The sequence below is a fragment of the Macrotis lagotis genome, chromosome 1, assembly GCF_037893015.1.
Source record: "Macrotis lagotis isolate mMagLag1 chromosome 1, bilby.v1.9.chrom.fasta, whole genome shotgun sequence".
Taxonomy (NCBI): Eukaryota; Metazoa; Chordata; class Mammalia; order Peramelemorphia; family Peramelidae; genus Macrotis; species Macrotis lagotis.
The window spans coordinates 484,905,858-484,928,468 of NC_133658.1; the positions used below are offsets into that span (position 1 = coordinate 484,905,858).

At 37.2% G+C, this 22,611-nt stretch overlaps 1 protein-coding gene across 1 annotated transcript in view; it reads left to right on the forward strand.

Annotated features, from left to right (window-relative positions):
* Positions 1–9,560, forward strand: part of LOC141504807 (phospholipid-transporting ATPase VA-like) — a 74,209-nt gene extending 64,649 nt beyond the window's left edge. The window contains exons 17-20 of the mRNA XM_074210114.1: positions 4,058–4,138; positions 4,344–4,448; positions 5,072–5,259; positions 5,388–9,560. Coding sequence (XP_074066215.1) covers positions 4,058–4,138; positions 4,344–4,448; positions 5,072–5,259; positions 5,388–6,069 — 1,056 coding nt within the window. The 3' untranslated portion in view covers positions 6,070–9,560. The remainder of the gene's footprint in view (positions 1–4,057; positions 4,139–4,343; positions 4,449–5,071; positions 5,260–5,387) is intronic.
* Positions 9,561–22,611: the final 13,051 nt, after the last annotated feature.

Sequence of the window (22,611 nt, forward strand, 5' to 3'; positions counted from 1 at the left end):
TAAATAGTCTAAATTAATTTCTCTTAGTATTGACTGATTTACCTTTCTTACTGTTCAAGGGACACTCGAGTCTTCTCCAGCACCACAATTCAAAGGCATAGATTCTATGATGTTCAACTTTCATATAGTCCAACTTATGGCCATACATTACTACTGGAAAAATTATAGCTTTGAGTATACACTCCTTTTTTGGCAAGGTGATATATGCTTTTTAGTAAACTGTCCAGATTTCTCATAGTTTTCATTCCAAAGAACAAGTATCACTGTCATCTTCAGTGAATTTTGAACCAAAAGATATGAAATCTGATACTGCTTCCATTTCTTATCCCTCTATTTTCCAGGAAGTGACCAGTTGCCAAAAATCTTATTTTATTTGTTTTTTTTTTATATTAAGGTTCAAACCAGATTTTTAAAATCTCTTCTTTCACCTTTCTCCCAGCAACCTTAATTCTTAATTTTTGATTCATCCAGCCTGGCATTTCACATGCTGTACTCTGAATATAAGTTAAACAAATAAAGTATCGATATATTACATTGTCATACTCCTTTCTTTTCCAACCTTAAACCAATCAGTTTTCTATGTTTGGTTACCCTGTTGCTTCTTGGCCCACATACAAGTTCCTCAGGAGACAAGTAAGATGATCTAGTACTCCCATCTCTTTGAAGACTTGGCATATTTTGTTGTGATTTACACAGTCAAAGGTTTTAGTGTAGTCACTGAAGCTGAACTAGATGTGTTTTCTGGAACTACCTGGCTTTTTCCATAATCCGTCAAATGTTGACAATTTGGTCTCTGGTTCCTTTGCCTCTGAAAACCAGACTGTTCTTCTGGTAATTCTCAGTTCACATGTTTCTGGAGCTTAATTTGCAGAATCTTAAGCATAATTTTGCTGGTGTGGGAAATGAATACACTTATTCAGAAATATGAACATTCTTTGGCATTATTATTACCCTTCTTTTGGTTATGACTTTAAACTTGTCTTCCATTTCAATGGCCATTAATGAGTTTTCCAAAATTTCTGGCATATTATTGAGTGCAAAACTTTAGCAGAATCTTGAATTAGGATTTTAAATAGTTTGGCTGGAATTCCATCAGTCACCTCCACTAGCCCCATTGTTAGCAATCTTCCTAAGGCCTAGTTGACTTCATTCTCCAAGATGTCTGACTCTAGATCAGTAACCCACCATCTTTTTATCAGTGATGTTAAAATATTTCTTGTATGGTTCTTCTATATATTCTTTATTGCTGTTGTTGTTCTCTCTGGAATGTTATTTTATTTTAATTATTTATTACATGCAAAGATAGTTTTCGGTATTCATCTTTTCGTAAGCTTTTGATTTCCACATTTTTCAACCTCTCTCCCCTTCTATGCCTTCTTCTCTCTCCATGACAGCAAGTAATCTGATAGAAGTTTATATATATATATATATATATGTATGTATATAATGTACAATAATGTTTAATATATTTCCATATTACTCATATTGTGAAAGAATAATCAGAACTAAAGGGGAAAAATTAGAAAAATTAAAAAAACCTAAAATAAGTTTTAAAACGTGCAAATAGTCTGCATTCAGAGTCCATAATCTTTTCTCTGGATGTGAATGGTCTATATATTTTTGCCTCCTCTTCTTCTTTTCTAATTCTCTTAAGTCCCTACAATTTTTATCTTTTATCAGCCTATTTTTGCATGAAACATTCCCTCAATATCTCTAATTTCCTCCCAAGACCTAAACACCATCTCTCTCTTAATGCAGCAGAAAATTGTCTAAGCTTTCTTCTGTTAACTTGTACTGAGCAGCCTGCTAAAATCTCCCTTATCTTTTCCAAATGAGTTTTTTTTGAGGATGGGGGAGGTTGTAGCCAAGTATATGACTTTATACTTTATACTTATTCATCATAATTATTAAACATTTTGATTTGATTCAACAAATCAATTGACAAGAAATTAATAAGCACATACAAAATTAGTGTGGGCAGCTAGTTGGCACAGTGGATAGAGTGCCAGATCTGGAGTCAAGAAGACTCATCTTCCTGAGTTCAGATCTGGCTTCAGACACTTGACAGCAGTGTGACCCTGGGCAAGTCACTTAATCAGTTTCCTCATCTGCAAAATGAACTGAAGAAAGCGATGGCAAAGTACTCCAGTATCTCTGCCAAGAAAGCCCCAAATTTGGTTCATAAAGAATCAGATATGACTGAAAACAACTGAACAAAAATTTTAAGATAAAAACAAATCAATCAGGATCATGACATCAATATCTGGAAGATATCAGGAAAGGCTTCATGTAGGAGACAGTTCTTGAGCTGAACTTTGAAGGAAACTAGGGATTCTAAAAAAAACTGGAGGATAGGAGGGAGTGCATGTCAGGCATGGGGAACAAACTAAGCAAAAAACAGATGGGAGACAGAATTTTTTTGAGAAGAAATAGCAAGATCATGTTTCAGTGATGTGGAGAATTCATGAAGGAAGGATAATTTATTATAAGGCCAGATATTCTTAGTGTTGTTCATCCTTGGATCTTGAAAAGGACCAATAAAGGAAGGAGATATCTTGCTTGCAAGTGAAGGATCTATGTGAGGCAAAGCTGTGTAAAGTCATCAGTCTCACTCTCTCCTCCAGGGTTATCTGAATCCAGGGGCAAGACATAGGTCAGGATGACTGGAGATGGCCTCAGATGCAGTGGGAGACCTTGGCCTTTTTAAGCTAAAGTCTTTTCCAGGCCTCAGTTTGTCTGAGTCAATGCTCAGCTAAGTAGGAGCTAAGTTGTCAAGGGTTTTAAGTGGAAAAACATGGAAGCTTGTTTTGGATCCTAAAGATAATAGGAAACTCCTAGACTTACTCAAGCAAGGGAGTGACATACATATGTGACATACAACTAATGTTTTGTTTTGCCTTCTTTTAATGAACTAGTAGCTTGTTTTCTTAAGTTTAATACTATTGCTATTTAAAAATATAGTATATGTGAATGCAATGTAATCTTCAACATAGTGTAGTTTTTCTTTAAGAATAGGAATATTTCAATGAATTCAGAATCAAAATTGGTGATTATGTTAATGGCTGACGTGCACCTCTTCATCGTTCTTACAAGAACATCAGAAATGATCAAATGATTCACTAATATCCATCTAAAACATTTCTACAGCAAAGGAAGTAATGTTAAGTTGCCATGACCCATCCTCTTGACAAAATCATGCTGAGTCTGTGATCATGGCTTCTTTTTCTAAAGCTATCCTTCCTTTTAATAATAAATTCCAAAAACAAAAAATTCCTCAAAATAAAAATCAAATCCATTGTATTTGGCAGGTTCCATTTTCTTCAGTTTTTTGAAGATCAGTTCAACATTTGCCCTTCTCTAGTCCTGCAGTAGTATTTTTCCTATTTGCAGTAATCTTTCAACCATCATTGATTGTGGCTCTGCAATTACATCTGCTAGGGGTTTTTTTTTAAGTACCAGAAGATCTGGTTCATCTGATCCTGGGTACTTGAACTGATCAGGAGCAGATGTTGTCTTACAGATTTTCTGCTTATTCTGAGTATCAACTCCCTGTTACCCATTTCCAACCAGTCCTTTCTAGTCTAAAGATGCTTCTTCTTGGAAGAGAAAACAAAAACTAAGAGTTGAAAAGTAATGTCCTCATTCTCTCTCTCTCTCTCTGCTTATCCCTCTCCCTTCTTGCTTATCTTTGCCCCATTCACCAAAGCAGTGGGCTAATCTCTTCTTGTTCTTTCTTTCTTCCCTCCAAAATAAGTAATAGCTACCATTTCTAAAGGACTTTTTAAAGTTTGCAACACACTTTACATATGTTATGTTGAAGTCATCCTTTTAGCCCAGTTATTTCCCAAACCTCAGCTTATTCTGAATTTTATCAATTATAACTCTGTTCTTATAGACCTTTTTTGTTATGCTTTTTTTATTCATCCTGTTACATACCTCTTCTTTCCATTTTCTTTCCATGGTCTTTTAAGATATGAATTCATTAGTAAAAGGAAGTACTCTTTAGACAGTGCCCAGCTTCTCCCTCAGTTTCCCTTTGTTTTGTTTTTTCTTGTAGGAATATCAGCCCCATATGTTTTGGATGAACATGATTGATGCTGCCTACCAAAGCCTGGTTTGCTTTTTCATTCCTTACTTTGTAAGTTGGCCTTTTTTTCCTTTGTTTTTCTGGGTTTTTTTAATTTAAATTTATTTTTTTTATATTCTGAACTTAATTTTAACTAACTTCCCCTGCCCTCAAAACACAGAAGAATTTAATTTCTTTAAGTTGGTCTTTTTCTGCAATATATACCAATTACCTTTACCAGAGCCCCACAAGTATTCAGAATACTATTCTTTTGCAGGCCTATCATGACTCTGATGTTGATATATTTTCCTGGGGAACTGTCATCATGACAATAGCTCTCTTTGTCATCATATTGCATTTGGGCATTGAAACCAAAACCTGGGTAAGAGCCATACAACCAATGTTTTGTTTTGCCTTCTTTTAATGAACTAGGAACTTGTTTTCCTAAGTTTAATACTATTTCTATTTAAAAATATAGTATATGTGAATGCAACATGATCTTCAACTAATCTTCACTTTCCAGAAATAGGAAAAAATAAAGTTTTTGTGAATCTGTATTCCCCCATCAGGGGCCTTTTGTCCACTCTGCATTCACACATCTTTAGATTTTCTTCATATTTTCCTATATCATCATACCCTATCCTCCTCCTTCTTTTTGCCTCTCCCCTTTGTTCCTGTCTCATATTGACACTAAAGATACTGACTATCTATGTAGTTGACCCTCAGGACTAAGGTCATTACTGATAATTGTTAACGTGCTTGTCAAACCAAAGTTCATTTTGAATCATTTTGAAAAGAAAACATGAAAAAGGGGGCGGCTAGGTGGCGTAGTGGATAAAGCACCAGACTTGGAGTCAGGAGTACCTGGGTTCAAATCCGGTCTCAGACACTTAATAATTACCTAGCTGTGTGACCTTGGGCAAGCCACTTAACCCCATTTGCCTTGCAAAAAGCATTAAAAAAACAAACATGAAAAAAACATTTTATTTCTCTTTTCTTTCTCAGACCTGGCTCCACTGGACAGCATGTGGCTTCAGTATCCTTTTATTTTTTATTGTTTCTTTGGTGTACAATGCCTTTTGTTCAACGTGCTTTCCTCCATCTAACCCTTACTGGACAATGCAAAAGTTAATGGGTGACCCCATGTTTTACTTGACTACTATCATATCAACTATTGTTGCCTTACTGCCCAGGTAGGTATAATTTATTATGTTTTCTGTAACTATAACTACTGCTAGTCTCTTGATATAATTTTTATCATGCAATAGAATGTAGTAACCAGTTGCTTTTTTTTTCTTTATTTTTTACTCTGCATCTCTAGATTTTTGTATAGAACAATCCAAGGGACTGTCTTCCCAACCCAACTTCAGCTGGGGCGCCAAATGTCCAGGTGGGCTCGAAAGGAATTGAATGTTCATAAAGATATCATTTCTCAGCCACATCCTGTAGGAGAACAAGAATTGCCAAGCTCAGCTTCAAAGGGCAGTGATACCTCTGGACCCCATCCTCAGGACCAATCTCCCCTAGCATCTCAGTCTGAATATCAACCATCTTCTGTAACAGAGTCAAGGAATGGGCACAGGACAGCAAATGTGAATACACAGTCCTTGAATGATACAATGATGGACAGCTTAAGGGGTCACTCTCCAGTGTCCCAGAGGCCAGAAGGTGCTATTCAAGAGGGACCATCTGGTGATTCTGAGGGTGAATCCTCCACCAGAGAAGTATCCCCTCTTTCCTCTATTCTAGACCTACCAGACTTCAGTTTACTAAACTGGATTTCTTCCACACCATTGTTTAATGGGTTTGGAAGAGCCTTTCGGCTCTCTCAGAGTAGTTTACAAACTGATGTGCTGGGCAGCACATTTTTGTCCGTTGGTTCCCAGTTGGATCAGGACTTAAAAGGTTTAAAAAGAGAGACCTCAGACTGCTTCCAGGAAAAAGTTAAAGGGACTGAAGCTGTTTGCCGCAACAGTGAAAATCTTGAAACAACCTTTTTATAACATGAACTTTAATAATATTTATGTTTTCTATTTGCACAGAAGAGTTATAGTAAAAATGTCTTTAAATGTTTCCAGGAAATTAGAGGTACCAAAAGGTTTATTTTTTAAATTTTAAGTAGAGTATATTGAAAAAGATCAGAGCTTTATAAAAAAAAAAAATTGCACTTGAAATTACATTTAAAACTTATTTTTTCATCTCATTTTATAAGAAAATGCAGTATGTTTTATTTTCTTCAAAATGCTTTATTTAACATCCTGTCTGAAAGTATAAACATTATATTATACCTAGTTCCCAGAACATTGGTTTTCATCACTAATTTATGGCAGGAATATAGATGTCCATAAAGGAGAGATCATTCTAAATCCTCAACCAGCAAATCCCACCATGTGTGTTGCTCATCTCTAATAAGAAGGGCAGACAGAATTTCAGGTAAATGAAAAGTGTAAACACTCATTCCATCCTCTAATGTCATTCAGGTAGCTTATAAGTAACACATTATAAATATTTCATCCCCTATGTAATGTTTCACTTGTTTAAAACCATAACAATAAAAAAGTTCATATTGCAAAAAAAAGAGTGTCCCCTGTTGCCATTAGTCAGTTTGCACATTTCTACCTTCCAGGTTATATTTCAAGGATGGCATAATAATCATAGCCTATGGGGCCTTTGTGCATTATGAAGAGAATGGTTTGGTAAAACAGAATGTACTAGTGCCAGTCCTTAGTCTTATCCCCATATGACCTTCAGCAAGCACTTCAACTCTCTGGACCTCGGTTTCTTCATCTGTAAAATGGGGAGGTATGAGACTCAGTCACCTTCAGAGTCCCTTTTGGCTCTGAATCTGTGAGCCTAATTCTACCTCATTAAGAATTCTATCTCAATGTGCCAAACTCTGTGCTATAAAAAAGCCCTGGAGATTAGAAAAAGACAAGAAACAAGAGTTCAAAGTCTAACAGGAAAGGCAAACTGTGTGTAAACAAAATATGCACAGGATAAATTGGAGATAAATTCAGAAAGAAGGCAGTAAGATTAAGGAAGGCTGAAAAACCTTCTTGCAGTCCCTAAAGATGAGACTTTAGCTGAGACTTGTAGGAAGTTGGGGGAAGCCAGGCAGATATAAGAAGGAAGACACAGAAAACTGTTGAAAATTATTCAAGTTAGGACATGAAATGTCACGATCAGGGTACTGCAAGGAGACTGGTGTCATTAGATCACAGAATATGTGGAGGGAAATCAACTAGTTAGAATTCAGCTTAGGGATAATCTATTCCAACTGCCTCATTGTATATTCAAGGAAGCACACAAATATGTAATGTCTTCCCTAAGGTCACAACAGGTAGCAAGATGCTCCTCTGAAAAGCATACTGGATTTGAAGTCAAAATTTGTTGAAGATTAGAAATGAAGCAAAAGTGATACTGAGAGTATGAATGATTTCACCATTATTCTAGGCTTCTAGGATACTGAGTATGGACTCTTGGACATTTCCAATGTACCCTGGTTTCTATACATGTACAAAACTGCTGCCTCACTAAATAACTATTTGGTCACTGATCATAATACTGACTCTATAAAATTGTTCAAAGAATGTAATGTCTGTTTCCTATGTTCTTATCACCTCCCTGGTTCCAAGAAGTCAACATGGTCATATGAATATACAGATGGATTGGCAGGGCAAAAGCTCTGTTATAACCCTGGATTTCCCCTCCCCCCCCAGATTTCCCATTTCCTGAAGGGGCAACTAGATGGTGCAGTGGATAGAGTTGGCCTTAGATTCAGAAGGAAGGGAGTTCAAATACAACCTCTGACAGTTACTAGTTTTGTGATCTTGGGACCCTGATTGCCTGGTATCCAGGGCCATCTCCAGTTGTCCTGATTCCTATCTGGCCACTGGACTCAGATGGCTCTGGAGGAGAGAGTGACTGGTGACTTAGCATAGCACCCTCTCATTCAACTCCAATTCATGTGCTTGTTGTGGCATCACCACCCTGGTGTTGTGGTCTTCTTCAAGAATGAAGGACACAGGGTGGCTAGGTGGCACAGTGGATAGAACACTGGCCCCAGAATCAGGAGGACCTGAGTTCAAATCTGGTCTCAGACGCTTAATATATTACCTAGCTGTGTGGTCTTGGGCAATCCACTTAACCCCATTGCCTTACAAAAACCTTAAAAAAAGAATGAAGGACAAACATTATTATGATTTCCTGAACTTATAAACCTGCTTTACAAATTACAGACTCATCCTGTTTTCCCAGATGTACCTTAAGGTAACCTACCTATCACATATTGGGAAATGTCCCAGGTTTGTGAAAAGGAGAAAAAAAGTTGATTTAGATAAATGGTCACTAAAATGGATATAGAGGACTAGTCTGCTAATGTATATATCATGAATTTATCAAGGTTGAATAGAAAAGGGTCTCTAACAAATATCACTATCACTCTGTAGGAACTGGGTTCAAATGTCATCTCTATCACTAGGGTGACTTATTTCCCTTCTTTGGGCCTCAGTTTCTCAATCTGTAAAATGCAGGGGTTGTGTTAGGCTAAATGACCTCTAAGGTTTCTTCCTATTCTACGGATAGAGTTGAAATATATTGTACATTCCCTTGAACCATTGGGAAGATGAACATGTTATGTAAGCAAGTCACCAATAATCCATTCCTGAGTCCCAGCTGTGTTTTTTTTAAGTTCCAAAGGTAGGCAAATCCTGGAAACCTCAACTACCCCTCAAAAGAGAGTCCCATTAATTATCTCTACTTTATCCTTCATAAATCTTGTTTGTACATGGTTTTATGATGTCTTCTCCCCTAGAGCTCCTTGAGAGTAAGGGACTGTTATTTTGCCTTTCTTTGAATCTCCTTCTCTTAGTTCATGATGGGCACTTAATAATTGCTTATTGACTCAAATTGTTGATTTGAGAAAATATTTTTTTACCTTAACAAATGAGCTTCAAGTCTACTTATGACTGTCAATTTATCAAGTAATTATTAAGTGACTGCTATTGTTAGGCACACTGTGGAGATAGAAAAAAATCCACCATCCATCCTAGCCCTGCTATTTTCTTGGTGGAAACAATGTAGATATATATTTAAAATATATATGAAATAATTACAAGGCAATTTCCCAGCTGGGGGTGGGAAGAGGTAGGATAATGGGAAATACTAACATGGCTCTCAAAATTTCACTTCCCATATTGCTATTTCTGTCCAAGTTGTATTTATTTCAGATGACCTTCTCTGTAATCTATTCCCTTGACTTTTATACCTATCTTCCTGTCTCCAGTTCTGACTTTTCCATGGCTAATAGAGGATACAGACTAGCCTACATAGTGGATAAAGAGCTGGCCTTCAAGTATGGATGACATACCTTATCTCCATACTGACTAAGTGACCCTGGGAAAATCATTTAATTCTGAATGCTTTAAGCTATACTTTGCATAGAATGCCAGATTGTATTAGAAGAGAATGGAAGGTTCACACATTCACCATGAAATCCCCAGCTTATGTGTGTGTGCATATATACATATATGTGTGTGTGTGTGTGTGTGTTTACATATTCCTGTATATACATACATTCAAGGAAGGATATTATAAGCCCATACCAAGACTATGTTGTGAATAGGCATGTGTCCACATATATGGGGATTGATAATATAAACACACACATACACAGGCACATCCTACCACACACACACACCATTCCCCAAACAGTAGCTGTTGACTTTTGACTATTAGGCTTCCTCTCCTGCTATAAAGCAGTAGACCATTAGAATTTTTATCCTATGATTTGGCAGAAAGACATGGAAGTATTCACAACTATCACCCACTGTACTTTATGCTATCAACCAAAACCTGATTAAACTGAATACCATTCTGTTGGGGTAGCCCACATAGATAGCTAATGAGAACAGAGTCTTGAGGTCATAGCTGGTGCCTTTGACAAAGAAAAACCATCTTCTCTTCACCCAAGTTAAACCTGACCTAACCACTATCTAGGATGCTAAAGTCCACTGAGAGAAATTGGCTAGGTGGGCAGAATGTCCCTCAACTCTGTCTCCTTGTGAACTTACAGCATACATCAGTCTTGGTTTTCTTCTGAGTTAGGTTTCTAGGCAAGCCAGTGCACAAGCTATATATTTATAAACTAGAGAGCACCAAGAGAAGAAAGAGCAGTGCTTGATGATGAAGACCCTGAAGTCCAAGATTTAACTTGAAGAATAAAAAGAATCAGGAGTGAAAAGGGCTGGTAACAGCTGTCTTCAAATAGTTGAAGAATTGTCATATGGAAAAAAACTATTTGACCTTCTCTTTTTGATCCCAGAGGATGAAACAAGAAGCAATGACTAGAAATAACAAAGAGACAAATTTTAGATTTAAAATGGAATGGGATGAATCCTTTGGGAAGTAAAAAGTTCCCTTTCATTTCAGGTCATCTGGCAGATGCTAGATGACCATATATTATATAGCATTTTTTTTATCATTATCAACATCAACAAGCACTGTGCTAAATGCTGAATGATATAAAATGGCAAAAAAGTACAGGGTTCATTTGAAGTATCTACTAAGGTCCCTTTCAAATCTAAAATTCAGTGATATCATGGAAGACAATGGGTCAGTATGACTTTGTTGGGTAGGTATTGTTTGGTTAGAACAGTTAGTACATTCCTCAATGAGTTGTGGCAAGAATAATTGTATCCAACTCTTCCTGACCCCTTTAACCATGCTGTCCATGAGGTCTTCTTGGCAAAGATCCTAGAGTTGGTTAGTTTGTCATTTTCTTCACTGGTAGATCAAGGCAAACAGAGGTTTCTTAATTGACTTGCTTGAGGTCACAGTGTCTAAGGTTGGATTCAAGCTCAGGTCTTCCCAACTCCAGGTCCAGCATTCTGAACTACAAAGCCACCTGGCTGCTTCTTAATCAAGTTGACCTAGGATTGTTAATAGTAACATCAAGTATTTCCAGCAGAAGATCGGAGGAGCAATATTATTAGTTGCTATTCCAGGGGCTCAACCAGAAATAAGCCAAACATCATTCATTTCTATTTAATTAACTAATTAACTAATGTTGTGGAATTTCTCAGCCTGAGAGCCTAGGGAGAATTTCACCCACTAGAAAGTCTTCAAGACTAGAAGTTAAATTAAGCAGCCAAACTAAGAGAAAACAAATTTTATTAGTGCACTAAGAAAGATTGATAGTACAGCGAATAGCACACAGGGTCTAGAGTCAGAAAGACCTGAGGTCAAATTCAGTCCTCGGATTAATAGCTGTGTGACCCTGGGCAAGCCATTTAACCACTACTTGCCTCAGTTTCCTCATCTGTAAATGAAAAGAATAATAGCACAGGCCTTCCAGAGTTGTGAGGATCAACTGATGGGATTGTAAAGGGCTTAGCACATAGGAAGCACTATATAAAAGTGTGTCTCTGGACAAGTCATTTACCCTAGGTTTGCCTTAATTCTACTGGAGAAGTCAATGACAAACTACTCTAGTATCCTTGCCAAGAAAACCCCACAGACAATATTGGTGTGATATGATATATGGAGTCATGAAGAGTTAAACACAAGTGAACTAAACAACAGCAATACAAATTAGCTATTATTATTATTATTATTATTATTATTATTATCATTATTATAGTTAGGTAGTAGCTACAGCTTCCTAGGGTAGATCTGGCTTATATTACTTTTTCAGACCCACTGAGAGAACAAAGCCAATGCACAGCATTCTACAGCATTTAAATAGATGATTGGGATGTAGTCTGTCCTAATAAGGATATTGGTCTAGAAAGTCCCTAAGTATAATTTAGGCACAATATTTGTGAGATTGAGGACCACTAAAAACATTATATGCATCAGGATTCCATTTACCCCCACCTAAGCAGGATGAAGGGAATTGAGACAGGTTTTGCTATTCAGTCTGAAATAGAACGATAACAATTTAGACTGATTTTGTTATTTAATAAGTAGCAGAAAGGGAGGATATTTTTGTGGGGGGAGAGATAGGGTAATTTAATCAAAAGGTGCATTTTTCAGCACACTGGCTTACTTTGAGACAAACTTTACAATCTCATTCCTTTCCTCCAGGGGCACATCATTAAGCCTATTTCATACATTCAAGGTAACTAAGTGGACTAATCTTTTGAAAAAGAGAAAAAAAATGAGTTCGAATAAGTAGTAACTAAGACAAATATAGGTATTTAGTCTGTAAGTAATAAAAGATATTTTGAATGTCTCAGACTTTCTACAAGAAGCCTCAACTACCCCTGGAACCTTTGGTCAGTAGGGCAACATTGTTAGATTGAAGTTCACCTTTATTCACATCAGGAACTTGCTCAATCTCCACATCACCAAGTCTCAGCTAACTGTGTCTGTCATCCTAGTTACATGCAACTGTAAGACGACCTTCTAGTGGGGCAATGGAAAAGGACGGAGTGAAAGGGGTGGATGGGGAGAGGAGAAAGAAGTGATGATAGCTATAAAATCAGAATAAGCAATTAGGTAGCACAGTAGATAGAGCACTGAGCCTGGATCTTCCTGGGTTCAAATCAGACCTAAGGCTAATCTAATTGCTGTGTGAGCCTGGGCAAGTCACTTATCCCTGTTTGCCTTAGTTTCTTCATCTGTAAAATGAGCTGGAGAAAGAAATGACAAACCATTCAATAAGTCTGCCAAAAGAAACCCAAATGGGGTCATGATGAGTTGCATGTGACTGAAAAACGACTGAACAACATAAAATCAGATTGAGTTTCAAATGGCAATGAGATCCAGTGGAAAGAGTATTTATTCAGCATCAGATTTCCTAATTCCCAACTCTCTCATTTCTGCATGTCATTTAACAAGTCATTTAATTTTTTAAAAAATTGCAATGATGGGGTAGGATTAGATATTTTCTAGCTCTAAATTTATGGTTTTGGTTTTCAATGCTTACCTGAATTTTGTCCTAACTAAACTTATCTGTGGTTCCTATTCCTAAAAGAAAGTCCCAGATAGAAACAAGGTGCAACCTCACAAAACTACTCACACTTGAGCCAATACTAGATTTGGAGAATCCTGTTTTTAAGCTAGTCCTCATTTTGTGATCAAATATTATCTTACAAGTCCACCAGAGTAGAAGAGTGCTATCTCCAGAAAAATTAGAATATGAAAGGCCAGTCACTAGCCAACTCCCTCACACAGGTTCTCCTGCATTCTGAGTTCTTAGGCTGATACAGTCCCAAGTCAGAAGTAGTCAGTCATTTGACTATAGTATACCCAATGAATAGTGGCACCCTATGTGCCAGCCTCACTGACTATTCATCAAACCTTCATCTCTTACTACATGACAAAAGGGCTCTGGCCATTAACACCAAACCCCTTATTTTCCAGTCGAAGAAGTCTCGGGACTTGCCAAAGGTCACAAAGGAAGGAGAAAACTGCAGAGCAGGGATCTCAACGTGGGTCTGGTGATGCTCTAGTATGAATCAAAGTTCTTTTCACTGTTCCAAGATGTCTCTTAACTAATCAAACCCATTCACTTTACCGAGGAGACACCCCAAGCCCTAAATCTGCAAGCATCTGCTCCTGCACAAAGTCAAACTTTATTGCTTTTAAGCAAATTCACTTTTTATTTTTCAAAGCAGAGAGAATTACACAGTTTACAAGCACAATTTTGATAAGTAACCTCCTTTTGGAGCAAATCCATAAAAAAAAAGACAGAAATCTACCTTCAATAATCTCTAGGTGCTTAATTTTATAATTTATAAGTAAAATTTGTGTTCTCCCTATTATCTCCATGAACTGGGCTCCCCACCCCAACAGGCATTGATCTGGCTGTGTAATGAAGAATGTTTCTCTATAATGAACCCCAAAACAGATTATCCACTTGAGCAAAGGTGAACTTCAATCCATAGAACATTGTTGGATTGTGCACACAACACCAGAAACAAGACTTCCATTTTTACTGGTCTTTTCACTAATGTCTTCCTTCCATCATCCTGTTTTATATGCTCAGTCTGATCCCATTAGTTGTGTCTCCCTCCCTTCCTTCAGAAGGAGTAGACCTGGTGAGATTCTTCTTGGGATTCTAGGACCAAAGCAGCACCTTCCTAATAACCCTGGAAATGGTGACCCTCAAGTTCTTTAGGCTCTTAAAAAATAGGAAGTATAAGCATTTCCCATATTTCTGGGTTTGTTGATATTACAAATTGAGGCAGCAGGGTGGCATGGTTGATAGAAATGAATCAGAAAACTGAGTTTGAACCTTGCCTCAGACATTTACTACCTATTTGACCCTAGGTAAATCCCTTAACCTCACTCTACCTCAGTTTCCTAATCTGTAAATAGGTATTATAGTAATATCATCTAATTCTTAAGGTTATTATAAGGATGAAATAAGATAATGCATATAAAGTGCTTTCCAAATCTTGAAGTATTATAAATGCTGGCTATTATTATCCCAATTGGAAAGCCCCTCATTCTGACCTGCTCTTTTAAGATCTCAGATCTGTATAGAACCCAGCTAATCCCAACTGCCTTGCTTAAAGTTGTATCACTGACAGTACCTATTCCTTGATCTTTCCTTCTTCTAGTTGGAACAGAAGACACCAAGAGAAACTGAAAAACAGCAATCCCTTCGAAGGCATCTCTGGTATTTTCCTCTCAGTAGGCATCAGAGTTTATTCCTGTTGCCATAGCAACCAACTAGCGCCAAGAAAAAGCATTTGTGCCTCCCTAGGGCAGTCTGAAAATTGTCCTCTATTGCTTTCACCATGAGAGGTTTTGAGTTTTCATGATAACCCATGAATTGACAATACAAATTTAAAAATGCATGCATCAAAGAGAGCAGAATTTTCCAGAATTAAAAATATATGCATTTATTTTTCAAATCAAAATTCTCACCCCCTTCCCACCCCCAATCCATTGCACACTGGGAGAGAAAGCCTATCTTGCCAGCCGCTAGTCATGGATCTCTCTTAACTATTTTCAACTAAATCTTTCCTCTAGATCTTCACTGGGGAACAGCATTCTGCAATCTTTTCCTCCCCACCCTCTACCTAAAAATTTGCCAAATTTTAATATAATGATAGTCTTAGTTATTTTTTAAATAAATTGGCTTCATTTTCGTTTGAGACAAGTCAATTTTATGAATAAGGGAGCCCTCTGGTGGCCAGAGAGCCGGCTTCAAAGCCAGGAAGATATGGGTTCAAACTCAGTCTTTGCCACACACTGTAGAACCATCCCTCCATCTCCAAGTGCCCCAGACCAGTCTCTAAGACTGTACATTAGGGACCAGTAACAGGGGAGCAATGGTAGAGGGAGCATAAAACAGCAAAATAACTAATCTCAAGAGAAATTGAGGAAAGGTCATTTTCAAATGAGCATAACAGTTTTTAAGCAATAACCTTTGCACAGAGCCTGTTTTAAAGTAAGGGAATAAAAAATGCTTATTGATTCATCTTTTTTTAAAAAAAAAAGCTAGCACTGGGTTAAAGTTCTTAGGTTTCTAGACTTTGGGAACCTTTCTTCAAAGTTTGCTTACACAGATCAAGAATGCCAAAAGCCTAACTCCTTATTCCTTAAACTACATAGCTTTATCACTAGTGTAGTGACATTTGTTTACCTAGAAAGGGAATCATATTACAATAGATTTTTAAAAGAACAATAGATATATTATTTTCTTATTTATGAGTTTAAAAATGTTGTTTTACTTTTTAATTTTAAAATAATTTTTTTAGACAAAACAAGGACTTAAAAATCAACTCTAAATTGAAAGTAACAATCAAAAAACATGTATTAAGTACCTAAGTACTTTTTTATTTAAGGCAATGGGGTTAAGTGATTTGCCCAAGGTCACACAGCTAGGCAATTATTCGTGTCAAGGCTGGATTTAAGCTCAGGTCCTCCTGACTCCAGGGGTCAGTGCTCTATCCACTGTGCCACCTAGCTGCCCTGATTAAGTACCATTTAAAGGGTAGCTAGGTGGCACAATGGATAGAGCACTGGCCTTGAGAATCAGAATGCTGCTTCAGACACTTGATACTTACTAGCTGTGCAAGTTGCCTTACCTTGATTGCCTCAGACCCAGAACTGTCTGGGAGATGGCAGAAGAAGAACAGTGAGCAAATAGAGTGAGAGAAACATCCAGCATGTATATAAAATAAATTATTTGTAACTTGTGCCTAAAATTGGAAGTGGGATCTCCATGTGGAGATGCCAATCTGCCTTCCACTAATCCCAGGAATCGATTAGATACATTCTAACCTTGTGGACTCCTATTAGAAAAATGATTATTAATAACCAGTGGCATTCCTCCTTTTTTCTATAATCCTCATTTCAGTTTCCTGAAGTCTCATTATTGATAATGAGATTAAATTAAGTCTCTGAAAGTGGGGAAGCCCACTGTGTTCTACTCTGCTTTGGGTGGAGATAAATTCTATGATTAAAGTGTCCAAAGCTGGGAGTGGTCTGGGTTTAAAGAGGGTCTCTTTGTCCAAAAGTTACATGATGTCATTCTCTCAGTCCCTCATTGGAGTGAGCCCACTTCTTAGTGTAATATTCATTCTCTCACTTTTTTAAAAATATTTATTTCTTTTTCCAACTACATGCAACTGTAGTTTTTAGCAATCATTTTTTGCAAGATTTTGAGTTTTCCATTTTTCTCACTCCCTTCCCTCCCCCCTCCCCCTGACAGAAAGGAATCTGATATAAGCTCTACAATTGTAACCATACTAAACTGTAGCTCCATATTGATCATGCTATGAGAGAGAAATCAATTCCAAATGGAAGAAAACATTAGGGAGAAAAAAATGACAATATAAAAGACTTTTAAAAAATTGAAGATAATAAGCTTTGGTCTTCATTTAAACTAGACAGTTCCTTCTCTGGATATGGATGGTATTTCCCATCCTAAGTCTTTTAAAATTGTCTTTGAGTATGATACTGCTGAGATGAACCAGTCTATCATAGTTGATCATCACCCCATGCTAGTGTGTATAACATTCTTCTGGTTCTGTTCATCTCACTTAGCATCAATTCATGCAAGTCTTTCCATTCCTCATAATTTCTTATTGAAAAAGTGTTCCAAAACATACATATGCCAGTTTTTTCAGCCATTCCCCAAGTGACAGGCATCCCCTCAATTTCAAATTCTTTGTCACTATTTGTAGAGCTGCTAATGAATATTTTTGTACAGGTGGGATTTTTGCTCTCTCTTTTTTAATCTCTTCAGGATATAGCCCTAGTATGTATGGTATTGCTGGTTGACAGGGTATGCACAGTTTTCTTGACCTTTGAGCATAATTCCAAATTGCTCTCCAGAAAGGTTGGATCAGTTCATAACTCCACCAACAATGCATTGGAGTCCCAGTTTTCCCACATCCCCTCCAACATTAATCATTTTCCTTTCTAGTCATATTTGCCAATCTGATAGGTGTGAGGTTGACCATCCAGAGATGTTTTAATTTACATTTCTCTAATCAATAATGATTTAGAGCAATTTTTCAAATGACTATAAATAGTTTTGATTTCTTCCAAGAATTGCCTTTCTATATCCTTTAACTATTTATCAACTGGGGATCTCTCATTAATTGTTAACTAGAGTTGATTGCCACCCACTGTAACATCCAGTTTTTCAAGGGCATATAAACCTGCTACCATGATGATCCATGAGCTACTAACCTCTTTTAGAAAATGCTAGAATTGGGGACAGCTAGGTGGCACAGTAGATAGAGCACCAGCCCTGGTGTCAAGAGTACCTGAGTTCAAATCTGACCTTCAGACACTTAATAATTACCTAGCTGTGTGGCCTTGGGTAAGCCACTTAACCCCATTTGCCTTGAAAAAAAACTAAAAAAAAAATGCTAGAATTATTAATATAATGATCATTTCCTTAGAAATGTGGATTCTCAAATCATCACAGTTAGATGTGCCTCAAGTACCTAACATACTGCTTCTAATACTGTTATTTTCCCCACTGTCCACAACAAGAAAAGCCACCATTTGGAAAATCATTTATTGCTATGACCAATTTAGGAAAAAATAAATTTCCTTTTAATGCAATAGTATATCAAGTCTACTCATTTTAATGAATATCAACATAACCTTTATTTTAGCCATCACTTTTTCAGTTATATATTTCTTTCACACCATTCTCTACATCAGAATTTTTTTTAAATATCAGTTCAAAATAACAAGTCCAAGAAAATGGATTCCATGGGACATCATGTAGCTCTATAAATATATATATATATATATATATATATATATATAAACATACATAAATACATACATACATGTATTATTGTATTGTTCAGAATTCTCATTTTCATGGCAGGGACTGAGTGGACAGGCAATTCACCACTATCAGACCTGCTACCACTCAGCATGCTCCCACCCAGTATACAGGAAATTTCAAATTTAGTTTTCAGCTGAGCCTAGATAATATAGTCATCCTGTGTTGTCATATACTACTAATTTATTACCATGTCTGACCTAGTCTAGAGAATATGGGTTGCAGGATTGTCTTTTATCTCTTATCATCCTGAAAGAATGACATAAACATAGCCACACTCCCATCAGACCAGTGCTTGAGTCAATAAAGTTTTCCTGGAGCCCCTCCTTTAAATGAGTAAAATGAGTTACTAAGGCACCTCTGTACTTGTTGAATCACCAAATCCAAAGTCAGGAACCTTCCTAACCCCTGAGTAAGATTGTATAGCCATATCCACTCTATTGGAGATGGGAAGAGTGTTACTATTTACATACCAGTGAGTTAGATAAACAAGGATCAAACAAGGCATAGTCAATAATCATAGATAGTCCTCTCAAACATCTCATTGAATAGGGCTAAGAAAATGGTAATCTTACCATAAATCATGGTGTCATCTTTCAGCAAGGTTACTCATTTCTTTAGGTACTAAGAACAAAGTACCAACTCAAGTACATGGGCAGTGCCATAGATACAGTGCCAGAAATGGAGTCAGGAAGATCTGAGTTCAAATGTGACCTCAGACATACAATGTGTCTGACACTGTGACCCTGGACAAGTCACTTAGCCATGTTTACCTCAATTTCCTCATTTGTAAAATGAGCTGGAGAAGAAAATGGCAAAGCACTCTAGTATGTTTGCCAAGAAAACCACAAATGAGGTCACAAAAAAACGAGGCTCAACTGAACAACAAGTGATGGACATCACCAGATCACAGTACCTATGAGCAGGTCCAAGGGAGTGCCTTAAAGCTAAAGGGAGTATCAGGATCAGGTATGGCCAGTCACAGTCAAAGAAAAGAGAGGTCAAGAACAAAAACAAGGTTCAAGGGCAGATCCTCAAAATCAAGAACAATTTGGAGGAGAAGATGAAGGTGATGGACAAGCAGATAACAGGGAAGATCACCTCTGAGATGTTAAGGGGGGGGCAGCAGCTAGGTGATGCAGTGGATAGAGCACCGGCCCTGGAGTCAGGAGTACTTGAGTTCAAATCTGGCCTCAGACACTTAGTAATTACCTAGCTGTGTGGCCTTTGGAAAGCTACTTAAACCCATTGCCTTACAAAAAACTTAAAAAAAAAGATGTAAGAAAAGAGGCAAATGGAAAGAATCTTGAGGAAAGCTACCAAAACTCACAAGCAGCACTTCAACAGATACATAGTTCTAAGTATTTATATAACAGTTTTAATTTTGCAAAGCCTTTTACATATATCTCATTTTAACCCTGAGAGGAAGGCACTATTATTATATTTTAGAAATGCAGAAACTGAGGCAAACAGAAACTAAGTGACTTGCCCAGGGTCACATAGCTAGTGTTTACAGCTAAATCTGTCCTAAGTCCCAGTCTGGCACTCTATCCACTAAGCCACTTCCTAAAGTCCAGAGACAGGACTCTATTGCTGCAAGCTATAATGGCCTCTTATTGAGAATTACTTTGTCCCCCAAATCAGTCAGATAAAACAAATTTCTACAACTCTGAATGGTCCTGAGCAAGAGGAATCTGTTTTGTTGGTTCTGGAACATGACAAAATGTTCTGTAGCAGCATTTTCCCCATTTTTTATATTTCCTGCTAAGACTATTTTTAAAGGCTCCATACTCATTGCACTTTATTAAAGTAGGACACATATGGTTAGTGATTTAAGTTTCTTTGTGATAGATAAAATTTCCAATTGTTGAAATGAACAAAATGAACTATTCATTGTTAAAAAAGGTCAATGAGACTTGTTAACCCAGCCTATTAACTAGGAAGGTGTGAAAATTCAACCTGGTGTTTGAAAGTTTGCTCTACTATAGAAAAAAGCTTTGTTAAGCCAGTCAATAAACTCCAAGGTAATAATTAAAACAAGTTTGCTATTACTGTTCTACTTGAGACATAGAAGTTGAGGAGAAGATGGTTAATAGAGTCAGTGATTCCAAAATAAGACTGTAAAAATCAAAGTTTTTGTAATGACCACAGTAATATAAAGGAGACCAAAACTGAAAGACATGAGAACTTGAAAGTGAAGCAGTAGCCAATCTTGATTTCAGAAGACTGGCAGGAAAGCAGATGAGTCTCATTCCTCTGTAGAATGACGGTAGTTTTCTAGGTGCAGAATAAGTCATACTTTGTTAGACATAGATATACTGGTTTGTTTTACTTATTGGTTATAAGGGCTAAGATCTTTGAGGGATGGAGACAGAGGGGGGAGAGGGAGGGAGGGAATAAGTGAGAGAAAGAGAGGAAGGGAGGGAGAAGAAGGAACAGGAGAGAGAGAGAGAGAGAGAGAGAGAGAGAGAGAGAGAGAGAGAGAGAGAGAAGAAGAAGAAGAAGAAGAAGAAGAAGAAGAAGAAGAAGAAGAAGAAGAAGAAGAAGAAAAGACAAAGCTAAAGACAGAAAGGACATGAGGCAGAGGGAGAGGGAGAGGGAGAGGGAGAGGGAGAGGGAGAGGGAGAGGGAGAGAGAGAGAGAGAGAGAGAGGGAGAGGGAGAGGGAGAGGGAGAGGGAGAGGGAGATCAGAGAAAGAGAGAAGACAGAGCCAAAGACAATGAAATAGAGGAGGCAGGGGAATAGAAAGGAGAGGAAGAGGAAGTGGTGGAAGAAGAGAGGAAAATCAGAAACAGAGAAAACAGAAAGAGGACAATCAATGACAGAAAAGACAATGAGATAGAGAAGAGGGGGAAGGGGGAGGAGTGGAAGAGAAAGAATGAGGGGGAGAGAGAGAGAGAGAGAGAGAGAGAGAGAGAGAGAGAGAGAGAGACCCTGACACAGGTCCTGAGAGATAGTGGTGGAGATACCAAAGAAAACCAAAGATTTAAGTTGAAAATAAACAAAGCAAAACAAACAAACAAAAAACCCTAAATTGTTGACTGCATTTATAATTAGAGAAGAAGGTATGGATAGAACCTGGCCTCAAAACAGGAAGTCTTACTTCTGACATGTTATATGACCCTAGAATCATCCTATAACCTCATTTCTCTAAGTTACAGAAATGTTTTTGACTTGTTTTGGTAGAAGGAGCTTCCTTACCTATCAGTGACCTATACTAATGAAATCTAGTCCAATCCCTATAATCAGGGAATCCAAAGTTAGCACTTCCAAATAAAAACATCAGTGTTTAAAAAGGTAACCAATGAAAACAACTTTTTCCCCTTGTATCATTTAGGAATGTGGGATTTGGGGTTATGTTAATGCATTACATTTCAAAGCATAGTAACATACTTTTAAAATGCCCATATTCAGTGGCCCTATGAAAGCTAAAAGTTTAAATTGCTTTAAAAAGAAAAAAAAAATGTATTGACACACTGAATCTTTTTCATGAATTTTTTTCCCTCTAAGATTTTAATGGAACCATAAGATCTCTCCTCGATATTATTCTACAGAATAAAGAAGGCACTTTACTTTAGTTCCACAGACAAGAACACCAGAGTTAGAGTCAAGAAATTGGATTTCTGCCTTCTCTCAGCATCATAGATACTCCATCTCTAAAAGGAGTCATCCCCCCCAGCCCAATCATCAAAGAATCCTTGCAAACAGAGCTGAGCAAGATCCAAAGAGTATTTTTAGCTCTCTGGTGAAAACTGTAATGGAGGTTGTTCATACATATAAAAATCTCACCATGTCAGTTGTTAAAGGCACACTGTATATAATTAAATCTTTGTTTTAAAAGCCATTTTGAGCGAGTGGAAAATGAATCAAGAATCAGATTTATAAATGTCTCTAACAAATATGAATTAAGTCTAAAGTTGTACCTGTTTAGCACTCCAGGAATATTTGTTTGGTTTTCAGAATGAATAAATTTTTTCTTCTAGATACTGTAAAGGCTTCTTTGCATATTAAATAGCATATATGTCTCCCATCACCTCTGCAACTGTCAGATCACTCTTTTTTTCCCCAGGAGGTAGAAATGACTTTGTGTTAAGGGGAGTAGTATAGGTTTAGGGGTCTTTTCATGACAGTTTTAAAATACTGCAGAATATGTTTCTCTTGTTGGGTTCTAAAGATGCCCTTTAGGATCAGTAGGGTTCTTTTAATCCTATCAGCTAGAAACCCAATTATTATGTCTTTTCTTAGTTTCAGTTGACAGTTCAAATTGTAAATTTCC